Source organism: Lepus europaeus, chromosome 3 (genome assembly GCF_033115175.1).
Source record: "Lepus europaeus isolate LE1 chromosome 3, mLepTim1.pri, whole genome shotgun sequence".
In the NCBI taxonomy this organism is placed as follows: domain Eukaryota; kingdom Metazoa; phylum Chordata; class Mammalia; order Lagomorpha; family Leporidae; genus Lepus; species Lepus europaeus.
Window position 1 is genome coordinate 36,479,106 of NC_084829.1, and position 21,873 is coordinate 36,500,978.

A 21,873-nucleotide genomic window follows, 5' to 3' on the forward strand; every position below is an offset into this window, starting at 1 on the left:
CTCTGCTGTGGCCTGGGAAAGCAGAGAGGAAGACCTCTCTCTCTGTCTCTATCTCTCTCTGTAACTCTGTCTTTCAAATAAATAAAATAAATCTTTTTAAAAATTATGCAAGAGGCAAAGAGAAACAGAGTTCCTAATGCTGATTCATTTCGAAAATGCCCACAACTGCTGATGCTGGGCCTGGGGCCAGAGCCAGAATCAGGGGACTCAATCCAGGTCTCCTGTGGGGATGGCAGGAACTCAATTACCTGAGCCATTACGGCTGCCTCCTAGGATTCCAGGAAGCTGGGATCAGGCACAGGGAATCCAACTGAGGCACTCTGTTATGGGGCCCAGGTGTCTTAACCACTAGGTCAAACTGCCTGCCTCCAACCGTTTACCCCCAATTGTTTTTTAAGAAGTATTTTTTTTTTTCTTTAAAATGCTAACCTAGGGGTCAGGGCTGTGGTGTAGCCGGTGAAGCTGCTGCCTGCGGTGCCAGCATCCCCTATGGGCACAGGTTTGAGTCCTGGCTGTTCCACTTCTGATCTAGCTCTCTGTTCTGGCCTGGGGAAAGCAGTAGAAGATAGCCCAAGTCCTTGGGCCCCCTGCACCCACGTGGGAGACCCAGAGGAAGCTCTTGGCTCCTAGCTTCGTATCGGCGCAGCTCTGGCCATTGCAGCCAATTGGGGAGTATATCAGCAGATGAAAGACCTCTCTCTCTCTCTGCCTCTCCTCTCTCTATGTAACTTTCTCTCTGACTTTTAAATAAATAAATGAATCTTTAAAAAATAAAAAAAAAATGTTAACTTAAAAAAAATAGGTGGGGCCAGTGCTGTGGTGTAGCAGATAAAGCTGAGCATCCCATATGGGTGCCGGTCTCAGCTGCTTCACTTCCAATCCAGCTCCCTGCTAATGTGTCTGGAAAAGCAGTGGAAGATGGCCCAAGTGGGAGACCCCAAGGAAGCTCCTGGCTCCTGGCTTCGGCCTGGCTCTGCCCTGGTTATTGCAGCCATTTGGAGAGTAAACCAGCAGATGGAAGACCTCTCTCTCTCTCTTTCTAAAAAAAAAAAGAAAGAAAGAAAGAAAGAAAGAAAGAAAGAAAGAAAGAAAGAAAGAAAGAAAGAAAAGAAAAGAAAAAAATAGAGGGCTGGCATTGTGGTGCAGAAGGTTAACCTGCCATTTTGGGAATCAGTTTGTGCCCTAGCTTCTGATCCAGCTCCCTACTAATGTACCTGGGAACAGCAGAGGATGGCTCAACTACTTGGTCCCCTGTTACCCACGTGGGAGACCTGGCTCCTGGCTTCGGCCTGGCCCCGCCCCAGCTGTTGTGGCCATTTAGGGAGTGAACTAGCAGATGGAAGATCTCTGTCCCTCCCTCTCTCTTTATCACTCTGCCTTTCAAATAAATAAATACATAAAAATAAATAAATACATACATAAAAATAAATAAATGAATAAATAAAGGTAGAACCGGTCTGGGAGTCCACACTAGTGGAATGCTTAAGAAAGCTTTACAGCACGTCCCCTCTGCCTGAGTTGCCAACACAGGGGCACCCTGGATTTGGGTCCAAGAGGCCGTGCAGACTCTAATGATAAAATAATGGGCTGAGGAGCAGGAGTCTTCCCCCTGTTTTCTGAGCCGTGTGTAAAAGTCCCAGGCTCCCATATGACCCTTAAGGGAGGAGCTGCATGATGCCTGGGATCTAAGTTCTCCCGGCTGCCAGGCTCCCGGGCAGAGTGAAGTCCATTTGGGAAACGCAGAGAAATGGACAGCACGGCTCACACCTTTGCGTTCTGATTTCTACCTGCTGTGCAATGTTGAGTCAGTTTTCTTTTCTGCCATCCAATACTTTCTACCATGCTCACCCTCTTGACAAACACGTACACGCCACGCACTGGGCTAAGGGCTGTGAGGAGCAAAGAAGGAAAAAACCAGAGGCCTTGCTCTGTGGGCCTTAATAGCTGACTCTTAGGTAATAATTACTGTTTACTAGACACTGCTGTCTGTCAACTCTCAAACTATCAGAGTAGCTACTACTATTATTTTTTAAAATTAAAGAACGTTTTTATGTCTTAATTTTCATTTTATTTGAAAGGCAGACATACAGAGAGATTCATGAAGATTAGGAACACGGGAATGTGAAAGGCAAGGGGGTGGGGGTGGGAGACGGATTGCTCCACGGAGGTTTGTTGGACCTCTTTGTGCAGGCACTGCCTTTGGTGCTGGGTGTAGCAGGGACAGAGCATCTAAGGAACTTGAACTTTCAAATAGTTTGCTCCCATACCTGCTAAAATGACTTCTGAAAACTACCCCCATGCACAACACTCAGCAGACTAGAAACAGAAGGGAACTTCCTTAGCCTGATAAAGGGCACGTATGAAACACCCACAGCTCTCATATTTAGTGATGAAAGACTTCATGCTTTTGCTTCCTCCCAAGATCAGGAACAAGATAAGGTAGTCCACTCTGGCCACACCTGTTCAGGATTGTACTCGAGGTTCTAGACAAGGCCACTAGGCAAGAAAACAAAATAGAAGGCATAGAGACTGGACAGGAATTTGAAATTTGAAAAAAAAAATTTTTTTTGTTTTTTATGCTCTTTTTAAAAATGTTTTTTCCATTTTTAAAATAGGAACTTGAAATTTTAAAAATAAGGCCGGCGCCATGGCTTAACAGGCTAATCCTCCGCCTGAGGTACCAGCACACTGGGTTCTAGTCCTGGTCGGGGCGCCAGATTCTATCCCGGCTGCCCCTCTTCCAGGCCAGCTCTCTGCTATGGCCCAGGAAGGCAGTGGAGGATGGCCCAAGTCCTTGGGCCCTGCACCCGCATGGGAGACCAGGAGAAGCACCTGGCTCCTGGCTTCGGATCAGCGCGATGCGCCGGCCGCAGCGGCCATTGGAGGGTGAACCAATGGCAAAGGAAGACCTTTCTCTCTGTCTCTCTCTGTCTCACTATCCAATCTGCCTGTCAAAAAAATAAAAATAAAAATAAAAATAAATAAATAAATAAATAAAACTGTTACATGACAATTTTGAATGCCATCCAATGGAATTTAAATACTACAGCAATTTGATATCTACCATCATTCATGTATGTGGGTTATTGAAAAGCAAAAGCAACTCTTTTAAGAAATTTAACATAACTCCCTGTTGTCTGTGAACTTGTATTCCATCTTACCCTCACAGAATTTTATCCTCAGTAATATAAATTTATGCTAGAAACTTTTTTTTTTTTTTTTTTGACAGGCAGAGTGGACAGTGAGAGAGAGAGACAGAGAGAAAGGTCTTCCTTTTGCCGTTGGTTCACCCTCCAATGGCCGCCGCGGTAGCACGCTGCGGCCGGCGCACCGCGCTGTTCCGATGGCAGGAGCCAGGTGCTTCTCCTGGTCTCCCATGGGGTGCAGGGCCCAAGGACTTGGGCCATCCTCCACTGCACTCCCTGGCCACAGCAGAGAGCTGGCCTGGAAGAGGGGCAACCGGGACAGGATCGGTGCCCCGACCGGGACTAGAACCCGGTATGCCGGCGCTGCAAGGCGGAGGATTAGCCTAGTGAGCCGCAGCGCCGGCCTAGAAACTTTTTTATTGATCATCTTGTCATACTTTTTTGCCACATAAGTGTGCGCTTACATGGATGTTTAATTTGTAAAAACATTGCCTGGGAGCATAATCCTCTAAAAAATTCCTTACCTATTATTACAAGTATTACTGCGTGATTAATCAAAGTAACATATATAGCTGGGGCCAGCGCTGTGGCGAAGCAGGTAAAGCCACTGCCTGTAGTGCCGGCATCCCACATGGGTGCTGATTCGAGTCCTGGCTGCTCCACTTCCAATCCAGCTCTCTGCTGTAGCCTGGGAAAGCAGTAGAAGATGGCCCAAGTCCTTGGACCTCTGCACCTGCATGGGAGACCTGGAAGAAGCTCCTGGATCCTGGCTTCTGATTGGCGCAGCTCTGGCCATTGTGGCCAATTGGGGAGTGAACCAGCGGATGGAAGACCTCTCTCTCTCTCTGCCTCTCATTCTCTCTCTAACTCTGACTTTCAAGTAAAATAAATAAATATATTTTTTTATTTTTTATTTTTTTTTATTTTTTAATTTATTTTTGACAGGCAGAGTGGACAGTGAGAGAGAGAGAGACAGAGAGAAAGGTCTTCCTTTTGCCGTTGGTTCACCCTCCAATGGCCGCCGCGGTAGCGCGCTGCGGCCGGCGCACCGCGCTGTTCCGATGGCAGGAGCCAGGTGCTTCTCCTGGTCTCCCATGGGGTGCAGAGCCCAAACACTTGGGCTATCCTCCACTGCACTCCCTGGCCACAGCAGAGAGCTGGCCTGGAAGAGGGGCAACCGGGACAGGATCGGTGCCCCGACCGGGACTAGAACCCGGTGTGCCGGCGCCGCAAGGCGGAGGATTAGCCTGTTGAGCCACGGCACCGGCAAATAAATATTTTTAAAAAGTAACATATATAACATCATTTTCTGAAAATACTTTATTTCCCTGCAAATTATTTTAAAATGTTTTTATTTATGAGGGAGGGAGAGAGGGAGAGTGAGAGTGAGCACACCCATCTACTAATTTATTCTTCAAATGTCTACAATAACAGATGCTAGGCTAGGGCTGAAGCCAGGAGCCAGGATCTCAATCCAGGTCACCCATGTGGGTGGTAGAAACCCAATTACTTGAGCCATCACCACTGGCTCCCAGGGTCTGCACTGACAGGAAGCTGGAGTCAGAGTTTGGGAATCAAACCCAGGTACTTCAACATGAGATACAGGTGTCTAAACACAAGTGCACCTCAGTATTATGTGGTAGATGATCTTTCTAAGTGAGTCTTGAATCATTCTATCCCTAAATTTTTCTTTTCTTTTTTTTTTTTTTGCTAAGAAAGCTTGTTCGGGCTGGCGCTGTGGCATAGCAGGTAAAGCCACCACCTGCAGTGCCGGTATTCCCATATGGGCACAGATTCAAGTTCCGGCTGCTCCACTTCTGAACCAGCTCTCTGCTATGGCCTGGGAAAGCAGTAGAAGATGGCTCAAGTCCTTGGACCCCTGCACCCACGTGGGAGACTCAGAAGAAGCTCCTTGATCCTGGCTTTGGATTGGCACAGCTCCAGCCGTTGCAGCCATCTGGGGAGTGAACCAGCAGATGGAAGACCTCTCTCTCTCTCTCTCTCTCTCTGCCTCTCCTTCTCTCTGTGTGTAATTCTGACTTTCAAATAAATCAAGAAAAAAATATGAAAACTTGTTCACATAAAATAAGCAAAGGGGAATGGAAGGACCTCTAGGTCCTTTGGAACTCCTTCCAAATAATGTGCCAAAGATTCCATTGTAATAATCATCAAACTTATTTTAATGACCCATCAGTTTACAACTCCAGGAAGGCCTTTTCTGTTGAAAACAAATACTTGGAAACTACCTGACTTGTAAAAACATGCATTCATCAGTCATTAAACTTACTCACTTTGCTCTTTCCAGACACCAGTTTTCCAGGGTATCCCCTTGCCTGGACCCCTGGGAGATTTTTACACCCCCTGAGATTCCCTAGGGAGCAGGAGGGCCTCTGTTTTTGTTTCTTTGCTTGTTTTGTCTGCCCCCAGCAGTCCTTGGAAAGAGAGCTCCATAAAGGCTAGGATGTTGGACTGTTGTTCATTGTCTCCAAGGCCCAGAGAGGGTCCGGTGCACAGGAGGGGCTCAGTGGATGTACATGGGGTGGTATGAAAAAATATAAAAACACCAGTGTCTGTGGGTGTGGAATGGGGGCAAGGAGAACGGGCAGAGGGAGGCACCCAGCACACTGTTCAGTATTTCAGGGCACACGCGCCAAAAGGCTGCACTTCCCCAAACCGAACAAGCAGCATGTAGAAAAAAAAGGCATTATCTTTGGAATCAAACCTGGGTTTGATTCTGCCAGTGACATAGAAGAGCTGTGACTGCAGCCAAACTCCTGGTTAGATTGTTTTCCCGCATTAAAGGAACCATCGTCCTTACCTCGAGGAGAGTCTGTGGAGGAGGGAATGACTGAAGATAGTGCCCGTGAAACATTCCCACGCTCACGTGTGCTCGGTGACTCTGAGCTGTCCTTTCTTCCAGCCTTCCACTTTCACCTTGGACGGCGCCACCTTTCCCCCTCTCCAGCACAGACATTTGCACCATCGGGACTTGAACCCTCATCGCTGCAGTTGCAATGTTAGGGTCAGGGGCCTCAGGACGAGTCCAGGGCAATGAGACACACACCGAGGTAGTCACGGCTCGCCGCCGTGGGACTGTGGTGCAGATGAGTGCATTGGCTTTTGTGAAGGGCTTAGGACATAGCCTGGCTCATAGTCCAGAGTAACAGACAAGGGTTATTTTTCTGTTCTGACTGTAGGGGGCTGATGAAAATGCATGTGCTACCTTAAGGAGAAGGGGCAGCCCCGTGCAGGAGTGGAGTGGGAGAGTGGGGGTCCGCTCTGTCACTCTGTCTCCCGTGGAACAGGCATACTGAAATATCACAGTCAGGTTGTACGCAAGGAATGAGGACCAAGGGACGAGTTTCAGTGGGCGTAGCAGGTGAAGGCCATCTAGGGTAGCCAGACAGTCCCCTGGACTTCCTCACTGCGGCCAGCAGAGGGCGAGGGAAAGTTCTGTCCCTCTCCCTCCCTCCCTGCTCTCTTCTCTGATCAGTGTCCCTAGCATTCCAGTCCCTGACTTTCCTGCTGTCCTCACTCGGGCCTGTGACTTCTCTCAGAGCAGGAACTCATCCTGTGAAACCCCAGAGGCACGGGGCTCAGCACATGGCCAGCACTTGAGCACATAAGCGCAGACATCTGGAGATAAACAGCTCACACCATAGCTTGCTAAGGACAGCCTCCCCTGGGACTGGGGGCACAGGCACACAGCAAAGCTTTCTAAAATGATTGGAGAGGATGAGGGAATGGCCATGGTTTCCGTCGAGTCCCTGGAAGTTGCGGAAGTTTATGAAATGGAAGGGAAGGCAGCTAGAGGCAAACGCATAGGCCTGGAAGCCACCTGGAGGCCAGGGCCACGAGCGGACAGCCAGCAGCACTCTCTGCTTGTCTTCATCTCCTTGGGAACAAGAAATGCATGTGGGGATGGGTTGATTTCTTTTAGATTTAATCAAAGCACCTCCGGGTTCACTGGATTTTTAGAAGTTCCATCCCCCTGAGGTGGTGGGTGTTCCTCCACTGCCCGCTTTCTATGGAAGCAGACGCCCAAATTGTTGACCAGATTTATCCATAGGCAGCAGAAGTACAGGAGAGTCTTCCCCCACCCCCACTTCTCTGTATTTTATAGCTCTTTACCAAAGAACAAATATTATTCTTTTTAATATCTTTTAAAAAGATTTATTTATTTGAGAGGCAGAGATACAGAGAGAGAAGTAGAGAAGTGGGGAGAGAGAGAGAGAGAGAGAGAGAGAACTTCCATCCACTGGTTCACTCCCCCCAAAGTGGCTGCAACAGGCAGGGCTGGGCTGGGCTGAAGCCAGGAGCCAGGAGCTTCTTGTGCTGCTTTCCCAGGCACATTAGCAGGGAGCTGGATTGGAAGCGGACCAGCTGGGACTTGAACCTGCACTCATATGAGATGCTGACACTGCAGGCAGAGGCTTAACCTTCTATACCACAGTGCCAGCCCTGCAATTCTTTCCTCCTCCTCCTTCCCCCCTTCCCCTCCTCCTCCATAGCATATCTAAGTTTACTTTTTAAAGTATACAAACATCATGCTTTTTAAAAACAAATATCAACCTTATAAGAAAATTTATCTTAACAAATCTTTATCCTGAGCTCAAAATAGTCTCCATCTATAGATTTGTAAGATTCACATAAAATTAATTAGAACATGAGGCACCTTTGATTATGTTAAGTCCAACATTTATAGCATTAGGTATTCAGAAACATTGTGCTTCAATTATGGGAAAAAATTCCTTCCAAACTAAATGCTGTTCTGGTCTTACCTAACAAAGCATTAATGTATTACCTGAAATGATTAAACTGTTAATTTAGCCACATCCCAGAACAAACTTCAAGAATATTTATAGGATTACAAATACCCAACTAGATAAAATTGATAATATCTGATATGATTGGTCCAGCAGCCAATAAATGTTATCAAGTATGCAAAGAAGCAGAAAAAAATATTTCTTCATAGAAAAAAAATAAGTCAATTGAAATGAATCTGAAAGTGTATTGATGATAGAGTAGTAGAAAAGAACATTAAAACAACTATGACTATATTATGTATAAGTAGCTAGAGGAAATACTCAACATGTTAAATAGAGATGTGAAAGATATTAAAATATCAAAATTGAACATCTAGAATAGAAAATTACATCTGAGATTTTTAAAATTCACTGAATGGGGCGGCGCTGCGGCTCACTAGGCTAATCCTCCGCCTTGCGGCGCCGGCACACCGGGTTCTAGTCCCGGTCAGGGCACCGGATTCTGTTCCGGTTGCCCCTCTTCTAGGCCAGCTCTCTGCTGTGGCCCGGGAGTGCAGTGGAGGATGGCCCAAGTGCTTAGGCCCTGCACCCCATGGGAGACCAGGAGAAACACCTGGCTCCTGCCATCAGATCGGCGCGGTGCGCCGGCCGCAGCGCACCAGCCACGGCGGCCATTGGAGGGTGAACCAACAGCAAAGGAGGACCTTTCTCTCTGTCCCTCTCTCACTGTCCACTCTGCCTGTAAAAAAAAATAAAATAAAAAATAAAAATTCACCGAATGGTATTAACTTCAGATTAGACATTGTAGAAGAAAACCAGTGAACCTAAAAATGTGGCTATGGAAACTATCCCAAATGAAACACAAAGAGAAAATCTAAAGAAAAAAAAAATAGAGTATGTGTTTGCTTATAACTACAATAGACAAATGTATGTATAAGTAGTTTTTAAAAAAAAGTTATTTAAAATTGAGAGAGAGAGAGAGAGAGAGAGAGACTTTCTATGTGCCGCTGGTTCACTCCCCAAATGGCCTCAATGGCTGGAGCTGGGCTGATCTGAAGCCAGGTGCCAGGAGTTTCTTCCGGGTCTCCCATGTAGGTGCAGGGGCCCAAGCACTTGGGCCATCTTCTACTGCTTTCTCAGGCACATTAGCAGGAAGCCAGATGGGAAGCAGAGCAGCCAGGGCTCAAACCAGTGTTCATATGGGATGCTGGAATCACAAGTGGCACCTTGACCTGCTGTGCCACAATGCCAGCCCTGTGAGCTTCTCCCTCTGGAAGAGAGAGGGACAGAACAAATATCTGAAAAATAATGGCCCAAAATGTTTATATATGCTGTACACTATAAACCAAGAGAGCCAAAAACCTCAACAAATCTCAAGCTGAAGAAACCTATACAAAAGCATGCCATAATCAACTTGCTTAAAATTGGTAATATAGAGGACGCCTTGGAAAGCAGCCCGAGATAAAAGATATAGCAAGGAACAAAGGCAACAATGACAGCAGATTTCTCCTCAGGAACCATGCAAGCTACAGAACAGTGGAGTAACCTTTTGAAAGGCTTAAATAGTCAACCGAGAACTCGATCCTTACTGAAACTAGCTTTCAAAAGCAAAAATAAAATACATTTTCAGATAAAATCTGAAAGACACTCATCTGAAAGATGCGCACTATAATATATGTTAAGGGAAGTTCATTGAGTAGAAGGAAAATGATGTCAGATGGAAATATTGAGTCACATAAAGGAATGATGAGCAACAGAAAGGTTGACTATGTAGGTAAGTATTTAAAATCTTTCTTCCTATTTACATCTTCTATGTAGATAATTATTTAAAGTAAAAAGAGTAGCAATGTACAAGGTACTGGGGGGCTTCTGACATATGTAGAAGTAAAATGTATGGCAGTGTACCAACGGCTGAGAGGGAAGGCATGGAGATAAACTATTTTCAGTCATATATTCTAGTTTGAAGGTAGACTGTGATAATTTAAAGATGCATAGTATAAACCCTAAAATGACCCATAAAAGAACCCAACAGTCATAGCTAGTAATCCAACAAAAAGGATAAAAATGAAGCACTAAAATAAATCATTTACTCAAGAAGAAGACAAAAAAAAAAAAAAAGACGAAAAAGTAAACAAAGCACAGAAGATACAAATCAGAAGCAAATAGAAGGAAGATGACACAAACCTAACCATACCAATAATCACATTTAATGCAAAAGGTCTGGGGCCAGTGTTATGCCCTAGAGGATTAAGCTGCTGCCTGCAGCACTCGATTCCCCTATAAGCATCCGTCTGTCAAGTCCCAGCCGCTCCCGTGCCAAGCCAGCTCCCTGCTAATGCACCTGAGAAGGCAGCAGAAGATGGTCCAGGTACTTGGGCCTCCTGCTACCCATATGGGAGACCTGGATGGAGTTTCTGGCTCTGACTTCACCCTGGCCCAAGCCATCTGGGGAGTGAACCACTGGACAAAAGATCTCTGAGTCACTCTGCATTTCAAACAAATAGACAAATCTTTAAAAGTTCATTTTTTTCTCATGATATAGAGAGAATGATCACTTCCTATTACATTTTACTCAAAAGTGGACATTTTCTCATGTTCTTTTCCAATTAGTTATTTCAAATCAGAATTCAAACAAGTTTCACATATTGCATTTAATTGATATGACTCTTAAATCTCTTAGTTAACAGGTTCCCGCTCCCTCTTTGTTGTTGTGATGTTGTTTTTCCTTTTATTTGTTAAAGAATCTGGCTCATATGTTCTGTTCTGTTCTCTTAATTCTGCTAATTTCTCCTCATTGGTACCATTTAACATGTTCCTCTGCTGCCTGTATTTACAGATTTCCTATAACCTGGAAATTAGATCTAGAGGATTAATAATATTCAATTTCAATTTTTTCGCACAATAAGTTTATTTTTTTAGAAAACTTTTAATTAATAAATATAAATTTCAAAAGAATAGCTTTTGGATATAGCAGTTCTTCCGCCCATAACCACCCTCCCACCTGCAAACCACCCATCTCCTACTCCCTCTCCCATCCCATTCTTCATTAAGATTCATTTTTAATTATCTTTATATACAGAAGAGCAACTCTATACTGAGTAAAGATTTCAACAGTTTGCACCCACACAGACACACGAAGTATAAAGTACTGTTTGATGACTAGTTTTACCATTAATTCTCAAAGTATAACTCATTAAGGACAGAGGTCCTACATGGGGAGCAAATGCACAGTGACTCCTGTTGTTGATTTAACAATTGACACTCTTATTTATGATGTCAGTGATCACCCGAGACTCTTGTCATGAGCTGCCAAGGCTATGGAAGCCTTTTGAGTCCACAAACTCCGACCTTACTTAGGCAAGGCCATAATCACAGTGGAAGTTCTCTCCTCCCTTCAGAGAAAGGTACCTCCTTCTTTGATGGCCCCTTCTTTCCATCGGGATCTCACTCACGGACATCTTTCTTGTACATTTTTTGCCACAATGTCTTGGCTTTCCATGCCTGAGATACTCTTGTGGGCTTTTTAGCCAGATCTGAATGCCTTAAGGGCTGATTCTGAGGCTAGAGTGCTGTTTAGAGCATGTCATTCTATGAGTCTGCTGTGTATCTTGCTTCCCATGTTGGATCATTTGCTCCTTTTTAATTCTATCAATTATTATTAGCACACAGGTCTTATTTATGTGATCCCTTTGACACTTAATCTTATCTTTATGATTAGTTATGAACTTAAACTGATCACTTTAACTAGTAAGATGGCATTGGTACCTGCCAACTTAATGAGATTTGGAGTCCCATAGCAAGTTTTTAGCTTTACCCTTAGGGGTATGTCCAAGGGAACATGACTCAATAACTTTATAGATGGTGTTATGTGCTTCCTTTTAAAAAAAGTCATACGAGGGCCCAGCACTGTGGCACAGTGAGTTAAAGCCCCAGCCTGCAGTGCCAGTATCCCATATGGGTGCCAGCTGGAGTCCCGGCTGCTCCTCTTTCAATCCAGCTCTCTGCTTCAGCCTGGGAAAGCAGTGGAAGATGGCCCAAGTCTTTGGGCGCCTGCCACCAACATGGGAGACCCAGAAGAAGCTCCTGGTTCCTGACTTCGGATCAGCTCAGCTCTGGCCATTGTGGCCATTTGGGGACTGAACCAGTGGATGGAAGACCTCTCTCTCTCTCTCTCTCTCTTCCTCTCTAATTCTTTCAAATAAATAAAAATAAATCTTAAAAAAAATTCATACATGCCTTCTTCTGCTTCTTCTTAATGCCTAGCGGGAATGTTGTTTACTCTCAGTACTCTCCTCCAACCCACATCCTTTTAAACTCCTAGGAGGTGTGTGTCTGTCATGGATTTTCACTCAGTTTGGTCCTCAAAGAGTACTGATCCCAGACTGTAAAAAGAGGCAGTGGTAGATGCACACCTGCAGACCAGTGAGAGTTCCATAAGTTAACCGTCTCAGCATCAGGCACTGCTGATTGGCCCTACGAAACCAGAGGCAGCATGGGATCTTGACCTCTTGGAATGACAGCAAAAGTGCCTTCGGCTTGGTAGGTCCTGTACTACAAGCATCACAGGCTGGCTTACCTTTAGCCTGGCCTGACCTGCCTGTTTCTCCCACTTCCACAGTCAGCGTGATGAAGACACCTTCACCAAGCATGGGATACACACATCCCACCTGACTTTTCCTTCTCTTGCTCACTTGTTCCCTGCTTTGTCTACTCCCTTCTGGAATCCCTCTTATTTGGCATTTCCTTAAGGAGACAGAATACAGAGAAGGGAGAAGGTCCAGGAAGGACGCAAGCAGAACTAGAGTTATATACTTTATTTGAGCCTCATCTCTTTGGAGAAAGGGGAACAGACGCGAGGAGGGAGTTAGGGATGGTCTGGCACAAGCCCCAGATGTGGGGTGTGTGAAGGAGACTCTTCACTATAGCATCTGCTGAGGACGACAGGAGGGGATCCCAGATCAGGAGTTCGGGGGTCATTCCTGGCATTTAGTAGCGAGATCTGGGAGTGGAATCCCAGTCCACAGCGAGCAAGAAGGCCAGAGGCCCATTGCAAGCCTGCTGGCTTGTGTCCAGTCCAGGTTTCACAACCAAGTGGCCCCTTTGGTGTGTGGAGGGTGTGTCAAAGATCCTCTATTCCTCATTTTCAGTTCATCTCTTTGCTGTGGCCCTCAGATGTGTATGAATCCTTCTGTGAGCGTCTCTTCTCCATGGACCACGACCGATTCTGGGACTGGGATTTGGGAACCACAGGGTGATACACAGGCTGGTAGTGGCGCCGAGGCTGGCTGTAAATCCTGGGCCTGGATGTGGACGCAGGCTCCCTGTCCATCTCTGCCTCATCCTCCATTTCAGGCTTGGGCTCTGGCTGGGTCTCCATCTCTGTTTTGGGCTCCGCCTCAGATTCAGGCTCCATCTCCTGGTCCAGATCTAGGCCATGGCCCAGCCTAGTCCCTTGTTCCGACTGTAGCATGGGTTCCAGCTCCAGATCAAACTCTGACAGCTCCTCTTCTATGGGCTCCGGTGAATTGAGGAAGCCCGGGCTTGAAATTTTGGGACTTTCTAGAAAACTACCACTAATTTTACTTCCTGGTTTGTCATTCTGAAAATACAATTGGGTGGGTTAAAAGTTTCTCATTAAATTTAAGTTTTCAGCAAAGAATTTTAGAAGATAACAGGGCTTAAGGTACCAGAATCATGAAGGATGTATGTTGTATCTAGAGGGCAGTAGTTCTCAAAAGTGTGGTTCCTGTACCAGTAGCAGCCTGTTACCTGGTAACTTGTTAGCTATGCAAAGTCTCAGGTCCCACCCCAAACCTGCTGAGCCAGAAATCTAAGGGATGGGGACATGCTGAGGGGCTCAGCAGTCTTTAACAGCATGTGCAGGTGAAGCTGACACAAACTGAAGTTTGACAACCAGTGGAAGTCTCTAAGCATCACAAGGACCACCCAAGATGTTAAGAGAATTCTTGCTCCAGGTGGGAGTGAACCTGATGAGCTCCGAGGTCCCTTCCTACTCAAAGAGTTTGAGTCTGATTTTATCAATGGGGTTGGGCTGTAGAGTGGAAGAGAAAAAAAATATATTCAAATTGAGTTAGCAGGGAAAACGTTCTGGACAAGCAGAGACAAATAACCTGTGAGAATTCTGCACAAAGCAAAGAAAGTAATTGGTAATACATTATAAGAAAGAAACAAAGAGCAAAAAGAGAGAAAAAAAAAAAAAAGGAAGGAAGAGGATGTATTTTATAGCCCTAGATTTTATTTTACTTCTTCTTCCCGTTTTTTTTTTTTTTTTTTTTTTTTTAGTTTTACAGAGAGAGAGAGAGAGAGAGAGCATGTTTGAAAGAGATCTTTTAGGGGCCGGCACCATAGTACAGTAGGTTAATCCTCCGCCTGCGGTGCCGGCGTCCCATATGGGCACAGGTTCTAGTCCCAGCTGCTCCTCTTCCAATCCAGCTCTCTGCTGTGATCTGGGAAAGCAGTGGAAGATGGCCCAAGTGCTTGGGTCCCTGCACCCACATGGGAAACCCACAAGAAACTCCTGGCTCCTGGCTTTGGATCAGCACAGTTCTGACCATTGCAGCCATTTGGGGAGTGAACAAATGGAGGGAAGACCTTTCTCTCTGTCCCTCCCTCTCACTGTCTGTAACTCTACCTCTCAAATAAATAAAGAATCTTTAAAAAAATAAAAATAAATAAAGAGGGGCTGGTGCTGTGGCGCAGTGGGTTAATGCCCTGGCCTGAAGAGCCGGCATCCCATATGGGTGCCGGTTCGAATCCCGGATGCTCCACTTCCTATCCAGCTTCTCTGCTATGGCCTGGGATAGCAGAAGATGCCCAAGTCCTTGGGCCCCTGTACCCGCAAGGGAGACCCAGAAGAAGTTCCTGGCTCCTGGCTTCAGATCGGCACAACTCCGGCCATTGCAGTCATCTAGGGAGTGAACTGGTGGATGGAAGATCTCTCTCTCTCTCTGTCTCTACCTCTCTTTGTAACTCTGTCTTTCAAGTAAATAAGAATAAATCTTAAAAAAAAGAAAGAAAGAAAGAAAGAGATCTTTTATGCTCTCGTTCACTCCTCAAATGGCTTCAGTGGCCAGGGCTGGGCCAGGCCAAAGCCAGGAACTTGGAACTTCATCCAGGTCTCCCACATGGGTACAGGGAACCAAGGACTTGGGCCATCTTCCATTCCACTGCTTTCCCTGCATAGCAGTAGAGCAGCTGGAACTCAAACTGGCACCCATATAGGATACCAGCATTGCAGGTGGCTGCTTAACCTGCTATGACACAATGCTGGCCCCTTTGTATTGCTTCTTGGAATTTTTTTAAAAAGATTTATTTATTTGCAGAGTTACAGACAGAGACAGAGTTACAGACAGACAGGAAAAGACACAGAGAGAGGTCTTCCATCCATTGATTCACTCCCCAAATGGTCACAATGTCCAGAGCTGAGTTATTCTGAAGCCAGGAGCCAGGAGCCTCTTTTGTGTTTCCCATGCCAGTACAGGGGCCGAAGCACTTGGGCCATCTTCCACTGCTCTCCCACACTATCAGCAGAGCTGGATTGGAAGTGGAACAGCTGGGACTCAAAGAGGTGTGCATATGGGATGCTGGCGCTGCAGGCTGAGGCTTAACCTATTATGCCATAGCGTTGGTCCCTACTTCTTGGAATTTTTAAAAACAGGTATTATTTTGGCAATACTTTTCTTGTCATAAAAAATTCAAACATTATTGAAATATGGAAGTCAAAGAATTGGGTTAGAATGGAAAATCCTTTCTAGTCATTAGAAAATAGTTTTAATTCCCTTTTTGGGAAACCTTTGACCTATACAGACACTGATTTGAAAATGTTGAAGTACACCCAAGTCTTTACTTAGTATTAATAAATGACTAAAAATTCCGACTTGTGCATCATTCCCCTTTGCATTTGGCCAGGTTGAGTAACTCTTACATTCCTCACAATGTAATAATAGCAAAGGATCGGGGCCAGTGTTATGGCAAGGCCGGTTAAGTCGCCTGTGACACCAGCATCCCATATGGGTCCAGGCTGCTCCACTTCCGATCCAATTTCATGCTAACAGCCTGGAAAAGCAGCAGAAGATGGCCCAAGAGTTTGGGCCACTGCCACCTATGTGGGAGGCCTGGATGAAGCTCCTGGCTCTGGGCTTCAGACAGGTTCAGCCTTGGCTGTTGCAGCCATTTGGGGAGTGGACCAATGGATAGAAGACCTCTCTGTCTCTCCCTCTGTAACTCTGCCTTTCAAATAAATAAATAAATCTTAAAAAAAAAAAAAAGCAAAGTACTAAGCAAATCTTTCCCTTTGCTAGTTTATCAGTTTTAGTCATCATTCCAAGGGTGAGTAGGGACAGGTCCTAAAAGAATAGCTAGGGAAGGTATTTAAAATATTTGGCAGTTAGTATGTCTCTGACCAAGACTGCTATAAAAGCATCCCTGAGGTCCCCCTGGATTGGGTAAACTCTCCCTTCAGCTGGGAAGATGTCCTGAATCTGATCCGGATGCCAGGGCCGTGGGGACACTGGGGGCTCAGGGCCACCGACGTTGATCAGCTGATAAGAGAACATTTCAACTCTCAAATGCTGGCACAGCTGTACTGTAAAACCTTTCCTGTTCACCGGCGCAGTGGCTCAACAGGCTAATCCTCCGTCTTGAGGCGCCGGCACACCGGGTTCTAGTCCCGGTCGGGGCGCCGGATTCTGTCCCGGTTGCCCCTCTTCCACGCCAGCTCTCTGCTGTGGACTGGGAGTACAGTGGAGGATGGCCCAAGTGCTTGGGCCCTGCCCATGGGAGACCAGGAGAAGCACCTGGCTCCTGCCTTTGGATCAGCGCGGTGCGCGGCCGCAGCACACTGGTCACAGCGGCCATTGGAGGGTGAACCAACGGCAAAAGGAAGACCTTTCTCTCTGTCTCTCTCTCTCTCACTGTCCACTCTGCCTGTCAAAAATAAAAAATTTTAAAAATTTAAAAAAAAAAAACCCTTTCCTGGACAAGGTTCATCTCCACGTGATCAGGTGTTCCCTCCACCTCAGCCCCGCCTCCCACCAACCGCGAGGTTTTACATCATCCCACCTTGTCTGTTTCTGAGTAGGTTTCCCGTATCACAGTCTCGGATTCGTCCAGGCTTAACTCAGAGGGCTCTACCACCTTCCTGGACAAGGCAAACAGCACGGCATCGTGGAGGGTGAGGAAGAGCTGGGCCTTGGTGATGCCGGCATCAAAGAAATCATTCTTCTCGAATGCCCTGACCACAGAAGCTACAAACCAAACCAGGACACACAGAGCGTCAGACACCGGGGAGCAGGGCACCCAGGGTGCAAAGTGCCGCCCTCTCATGGGGGAGGGGTACTCACAGTGACAGCCTGCGAAGAGCATCAAGATGTTGGCGTTTTGGAAAGCATTGCACATCTGCAGGGAGAGAGTCAGCATCAATGAGTGCCACACTCACTGGGAACGAGCCTTCTAGTGAGCTGAGTGTGCAGACCCTTTGGCCATCCCCTTGTCTGGGCCACGTGTACTTCTGCATCTCACTTCTGCTCGAGGAATATGTGATGAGTGGCCTTCACTATGCCAGCAAATGTCTAAAGTGCTGGGAGACACAAGACAGTCAGGCTGTTTTGTGTGCGGGTAGGGAGTGAGGGTGGGGTGCACCGAGTCTCAGCGGGGAGACGGTTCGCATGTGCGGCAAACATGTGTGGTGTGGTGGGAACACTCTGGAGAGTCCTCACAAGCAACCACACCTTGGCTTCATTGCTCAGTGTTTGCATGTGAGCTCGCTCCTCAATCGAGTTTCCTGAGCAGAGGAGGCAAGACGTGACTCAGAGAGGGGTAAGTCAGACCAGGGTGCCCAACTCAGGAGCCCTGAGGGTCACGTTCAGGGCTGTAGCTGACTTTGGTTAAACACCAGATGTTTAGTATCAGCTGAGTAAGCATCAGATACTGATCTCAAAACTTTGCTTCATCCAATCTAGATCCCTGGGGGCAAAGCAAGTTGATATTAACAGTAACACTCGAAGACTCAGTAGACTCCTGGTCTGGACACCAAGATAAAAGGTCAGAAGAAACAAAACAACTCTGCACCATGAGGAAACAAGAAAGCCATTCCGCAATACACAGTGTGGTACATGATAAAGCTGTTTGGTGAAGGGCCACACCAGACACTCTAAATGACAAGCCACGAGAAAGCAAAGATCCCACGTAGGAAGACGCTAAATGGAGTGGCAGCCTCCCACAAGAATGGACTAATGGGGTTCTTAAAAAGCGGGCTGAAGTTTTTATTGTAAAGTGAGCCACACATAATGCCTGCCTCCAATAAGGTGATATATGGAACAATTACAGAGGGAACGAAGAAAGCGTATTTTATGAGTATAAAAGCGCACTGTGACCCTGTGCAGGCCATAAGCTACAGGTGTCTGACGTTGCCCCACGTTGGGGAGGGAGCAGAGTTGTCAACAGAGGCCGAGGTGCATGGCTGACTCCTAGGACCAGAGCATACGGTGCCTCAACAAAAAAGGGAGGCAACAGAGGAGAGGACAGCGTGCCTGTGCTGTGGACAGGGGTGAAGAGTGACAGTCGGCCGCACTAAGCTCAAGTGCTGCTCAGGCCGACTGCCAGCTGTGCGCCTGTGGGCCAGGCCAAAGCCGGGAGCCCTAGACTCTCGGGGGAAAATAGGACCTGTCTTCTCAGGGCGGCTGTGAGAATTCAAGGAGAGAATGTATGTGGATGCGCCCAACTCAGTTTGTTTGTAGAAGTTATTTGATAATATGGGTTGAATGAAATCTAAAGCAACAACTACAGTACAAGACTGAGAGATGAGAACACACTCCAGCGCAACAACCTAAGATGAGAAAGTCCCAAAGACAAGAGATGATCAAGAACACCTGAGTCTGGGCTGGCAGTGTGGCCTGTGATGCCCGCATTCCATTTAGGTGTCCTGGCTGCTCCACCTCCCACCCAGCTCCCTGCGAATGGCCTGGGAAAAGCAGCAGAAGATGGCCCCTGCCACTCACACACTCACATAGGAGACCTGGATGAAGCTCCTGGCTCCTAGCTTCAGCATGGTCCAGCCTCAGCCATTGAGGCCATTTGGGGAATGAACCAATGGATGGAAGATTCTCTCTCTCTCTCTCTCTCTCTCTCTCTCCACCCTTTCCCCCCATAACTCTGCCTTTTAAATAAATAAATAAACCTTAAAAAAAGAAAAAGAAAATCAGGTGGAAAAAAAGATCTCATGCATGGGAAAGCCCTTAATGTTAGTCTCTTCCAAACCTCTCATATTTTAAAAAAACATTTATTTATTTGAAAGGCAGAGTTACAGAGAGAGGTAGACACAGAGGGAGAGAGAGAGGTCTTCCATCCAATGGTTCACTCCCCAAATGACCACAATGGCCAGAGCTGCACTGATCAGGAGCCAGGAGCCAGGAGCTTCTTCTGGGTCTCCCACACGGGTGCAGGGGCTCAAGCACTTGGGCCATCTACTGCTTTCCCAGGCCATAACAGAGAGCTGGATCGGAAGTGGAGCAGCTGGGACACAAACAGCACCCATATGGGAAGCCAGCACCTCAGGCTGGGGCTTTAACCCACTGCACCACAGCGCTGGCCCCCAAACCTCTCATTTTATAGATGAGAAAAATGAGATCTAGTGCAATTTAGTAATTTGCCTTGGGTCAGTGGACAGTGAGCAGCAAAGCCAGGACAGCATGTGTTCTCCAGGCTGCCAGCCAGCATTCTTAGTTTCTTTCTTTCTTCTTCTTTTTTTTTTTTTTTTTTTTTTTTAACAGGCAGAGTAGATAGTGAGAGAGAGAGACAGAGAGAAAGGTCTCCTTTTTGCCGTTGGTTCACCCTCCAATGGCTGCTGCGGCCGGCTCATTGCGCTGATCCGAAGCCAGGAGCCAGGTGCTTCTCCTGGTCTCCCATGCGGGTGCAGGGCCCAAGCACTTGGGCCATCCTCCACTGCCTTCCTGGGCCATAGCAGAGAGCTGGCCTGGAAGAGGGGCAACCGGGATAGAATCCGGTGCCCCAACCAGGACTAGGACCCAGTGTGCCAGCGCCGCAAGGCGGAGGATTAGCCTTAAAGCCACGGCACCAGCTGCATTCTTAGTTTTTTTAAAAATGTTTATCTATTTCATTTTATCTGAAAGGGAGAGACAGAAGAGAAAGAGACAGAAAAAAAAATCTTTCATCTATTGGTTCACTCCCCAGATACCCACATCAGCTTGGGCTAGTCCAGACTAAAGCCAGGAGCCTAGAACCAGCTCAATCCAGGGACCAAAGTTCTTTCTGCTCTGAAAAGCCTCCTGTTGCCTCAAACCAAAGAGAAATTGGACTCACCTAAGAGGGAATTGATTTCCTTTAGGAATAAGATTTGATAAAACAAGACCAGAAGATAAAAGAAGGAAGTCCCGCCAAAGGAACGTGTTCTCAACAAAAGTCAGGTGTAGTCTGACCTGACTACAAAAAGGACAAATTCCTGGCACAAACACCAGAATTGGCTCATGAAGAAACACAATACCTAAACTGACCAATAATGAATAGTGGGATTGAATCAGTAATTAAAAGTCTCCCATTAAAGAAAAGCCCAGGACCAGCTGGCTTCACACATTGAAAGAAGAATTCGGGGGGGGGGGGGGGGGCAGTGCCGTGACGCAGCAGGTTAACGCCCTGGCCTGAAGCGCTGGCATCCCATATGAGCACTGGTTCTAGTCCCGGCTGTTCCTCTTCTGATCCAGCTCTCTGCTATGGCTTGGGAAAGCAGTAGAAGATGGCCCAAGTTCTTGGGCCCCTGCACCTGCATGGGGAACCCGGAAGAAGCTCCTGGGTCCTGGCTTCGAATTGGCGCAGCTCTGGCTGTTGCGGCCATCTAGGGAGTGAATCATCGGATGGAAGACCTCTCTCTCTCTCTCTCTGTCTCTACTCTCTCTGTGTAACTCTGACTTTCAAATAAATAAATAAATCTTTTAGAAAAAAAAGAAGAATTGGGGCCAGCACTGTGGTGTAGTGGGTAAAGCCGCCACCTGCAGTGCCAGCATCTCATATGGGGAATGGTTCAAGTCCCAGCTTCTCCACTTCCGATCCCGCTCTCTGCTATGGTCTGGGAAAGCAGTAGAAGATGGCCCAAGTCCTTGGGCCCTTGCACCCGCATGGGAGACCCAGAAGAAGCTACTGGCTCCTCACTTCAGATTGGCACAGCTTTGGCCATTGCAGCCAGTTAGGGAGTGGACCAGCAGATGTAAGACCTCTCTCTCTCTCTCTGCCTCTCCTTCTCTCTCTGTGTAACTCTGACTTTCAAATAAACAAGTAAATGTTTTTTTAAAAAAGAATATCAATCCTTCTTAAATTTTAAAAAAAGATTTATTTATTTGAAAGTCAAAGTTACAGAGGCAGAAGCAGAGAGAGAGAGAGAGAGAGAGAGAGAGAGAGAGAGGTCTTCTATCCTTTCTTCACTCCCCAAATGGCTGCAATGGCAGAGCTGGGCTGATGACCTTCTTCCAGGTCTCCCATGTGGGTACAAGGGCCCAAGAACTTGGGTCATCTTCTACTGTTTTCCGAGGCCACAGCAAAGAGCTGGATCAGAAGTAGAGCAGCCAGGACTCGAATCAGCACCCATATGGGATGCCTGCACTGCAGATGGCGGCTTTACCCGCTATGCCACAGTGCTGGCTCCATTCCTTAAAAATTTTAAAAAGATTTTATTTATTTATTTGAGAGGTAGAGTTACAGAAAGAGGGAGAGACAGAGAGAAAGGTCTTCCATCCGTTGGCTCACTCTCCAAATGGTTGCAACGGCTGGAGCTGGGCCAATCTGAAGCCAGGGGCCAGGAAATTCTTCCAGGTCTCCCACGTGGGTGCAAGGGCCTAAGCACTTGAGCCATCTTTTTTTTTTTTTTTTTTCCTGGACAGGCAGAGTGGACAGAGACAGAGACAGAGACAGAGAGAAAGGTCTTCCTTTTTTAT

General features: G+C 46.8%; 1 protein-coding gene across 4 annotated transcripts in view; it reads right to left on the reverse strand.

Annotated features, from left to right (window-relative positions):
• Nucleotides 1-12,739: 12,739 nt before the first annotated feature.
• SLC26A8 (solute carrier family 26 member 8) overlaps nt 12,740-21,873 on the reverse strand; it is an 85,174-nt gene continuing 76,040 nt past the window's right edge. For 3 of the 4 annotated variants that reach the window (XM_062186015.1, XM_062186014.1, XM_062186013.1), the window contains 3 exons: nt 17,275-17,329; nt 16,994-17,178; nt 12,740-13,511 (listed from right to left, as the gene is read on the reverse strand). In XM_062186015.1, the coding sequence (XP_062041999.1) occupies nt 13,056-13,511; nt 16,994-17,178; nt 17,275-17,329 (696 nt within the window). In that variant the 3' untranslated portion in view covers nt 12,740-13,055. Of the gene's footprint in view, nt 13,512-13,776; nt 13,965-16,993; nt 17,179-17,274; nt 17,330-21,873 lie in introns of those variants that run through there. The other variant, XM_062186016.1, reaches the window with a different exon arrangement.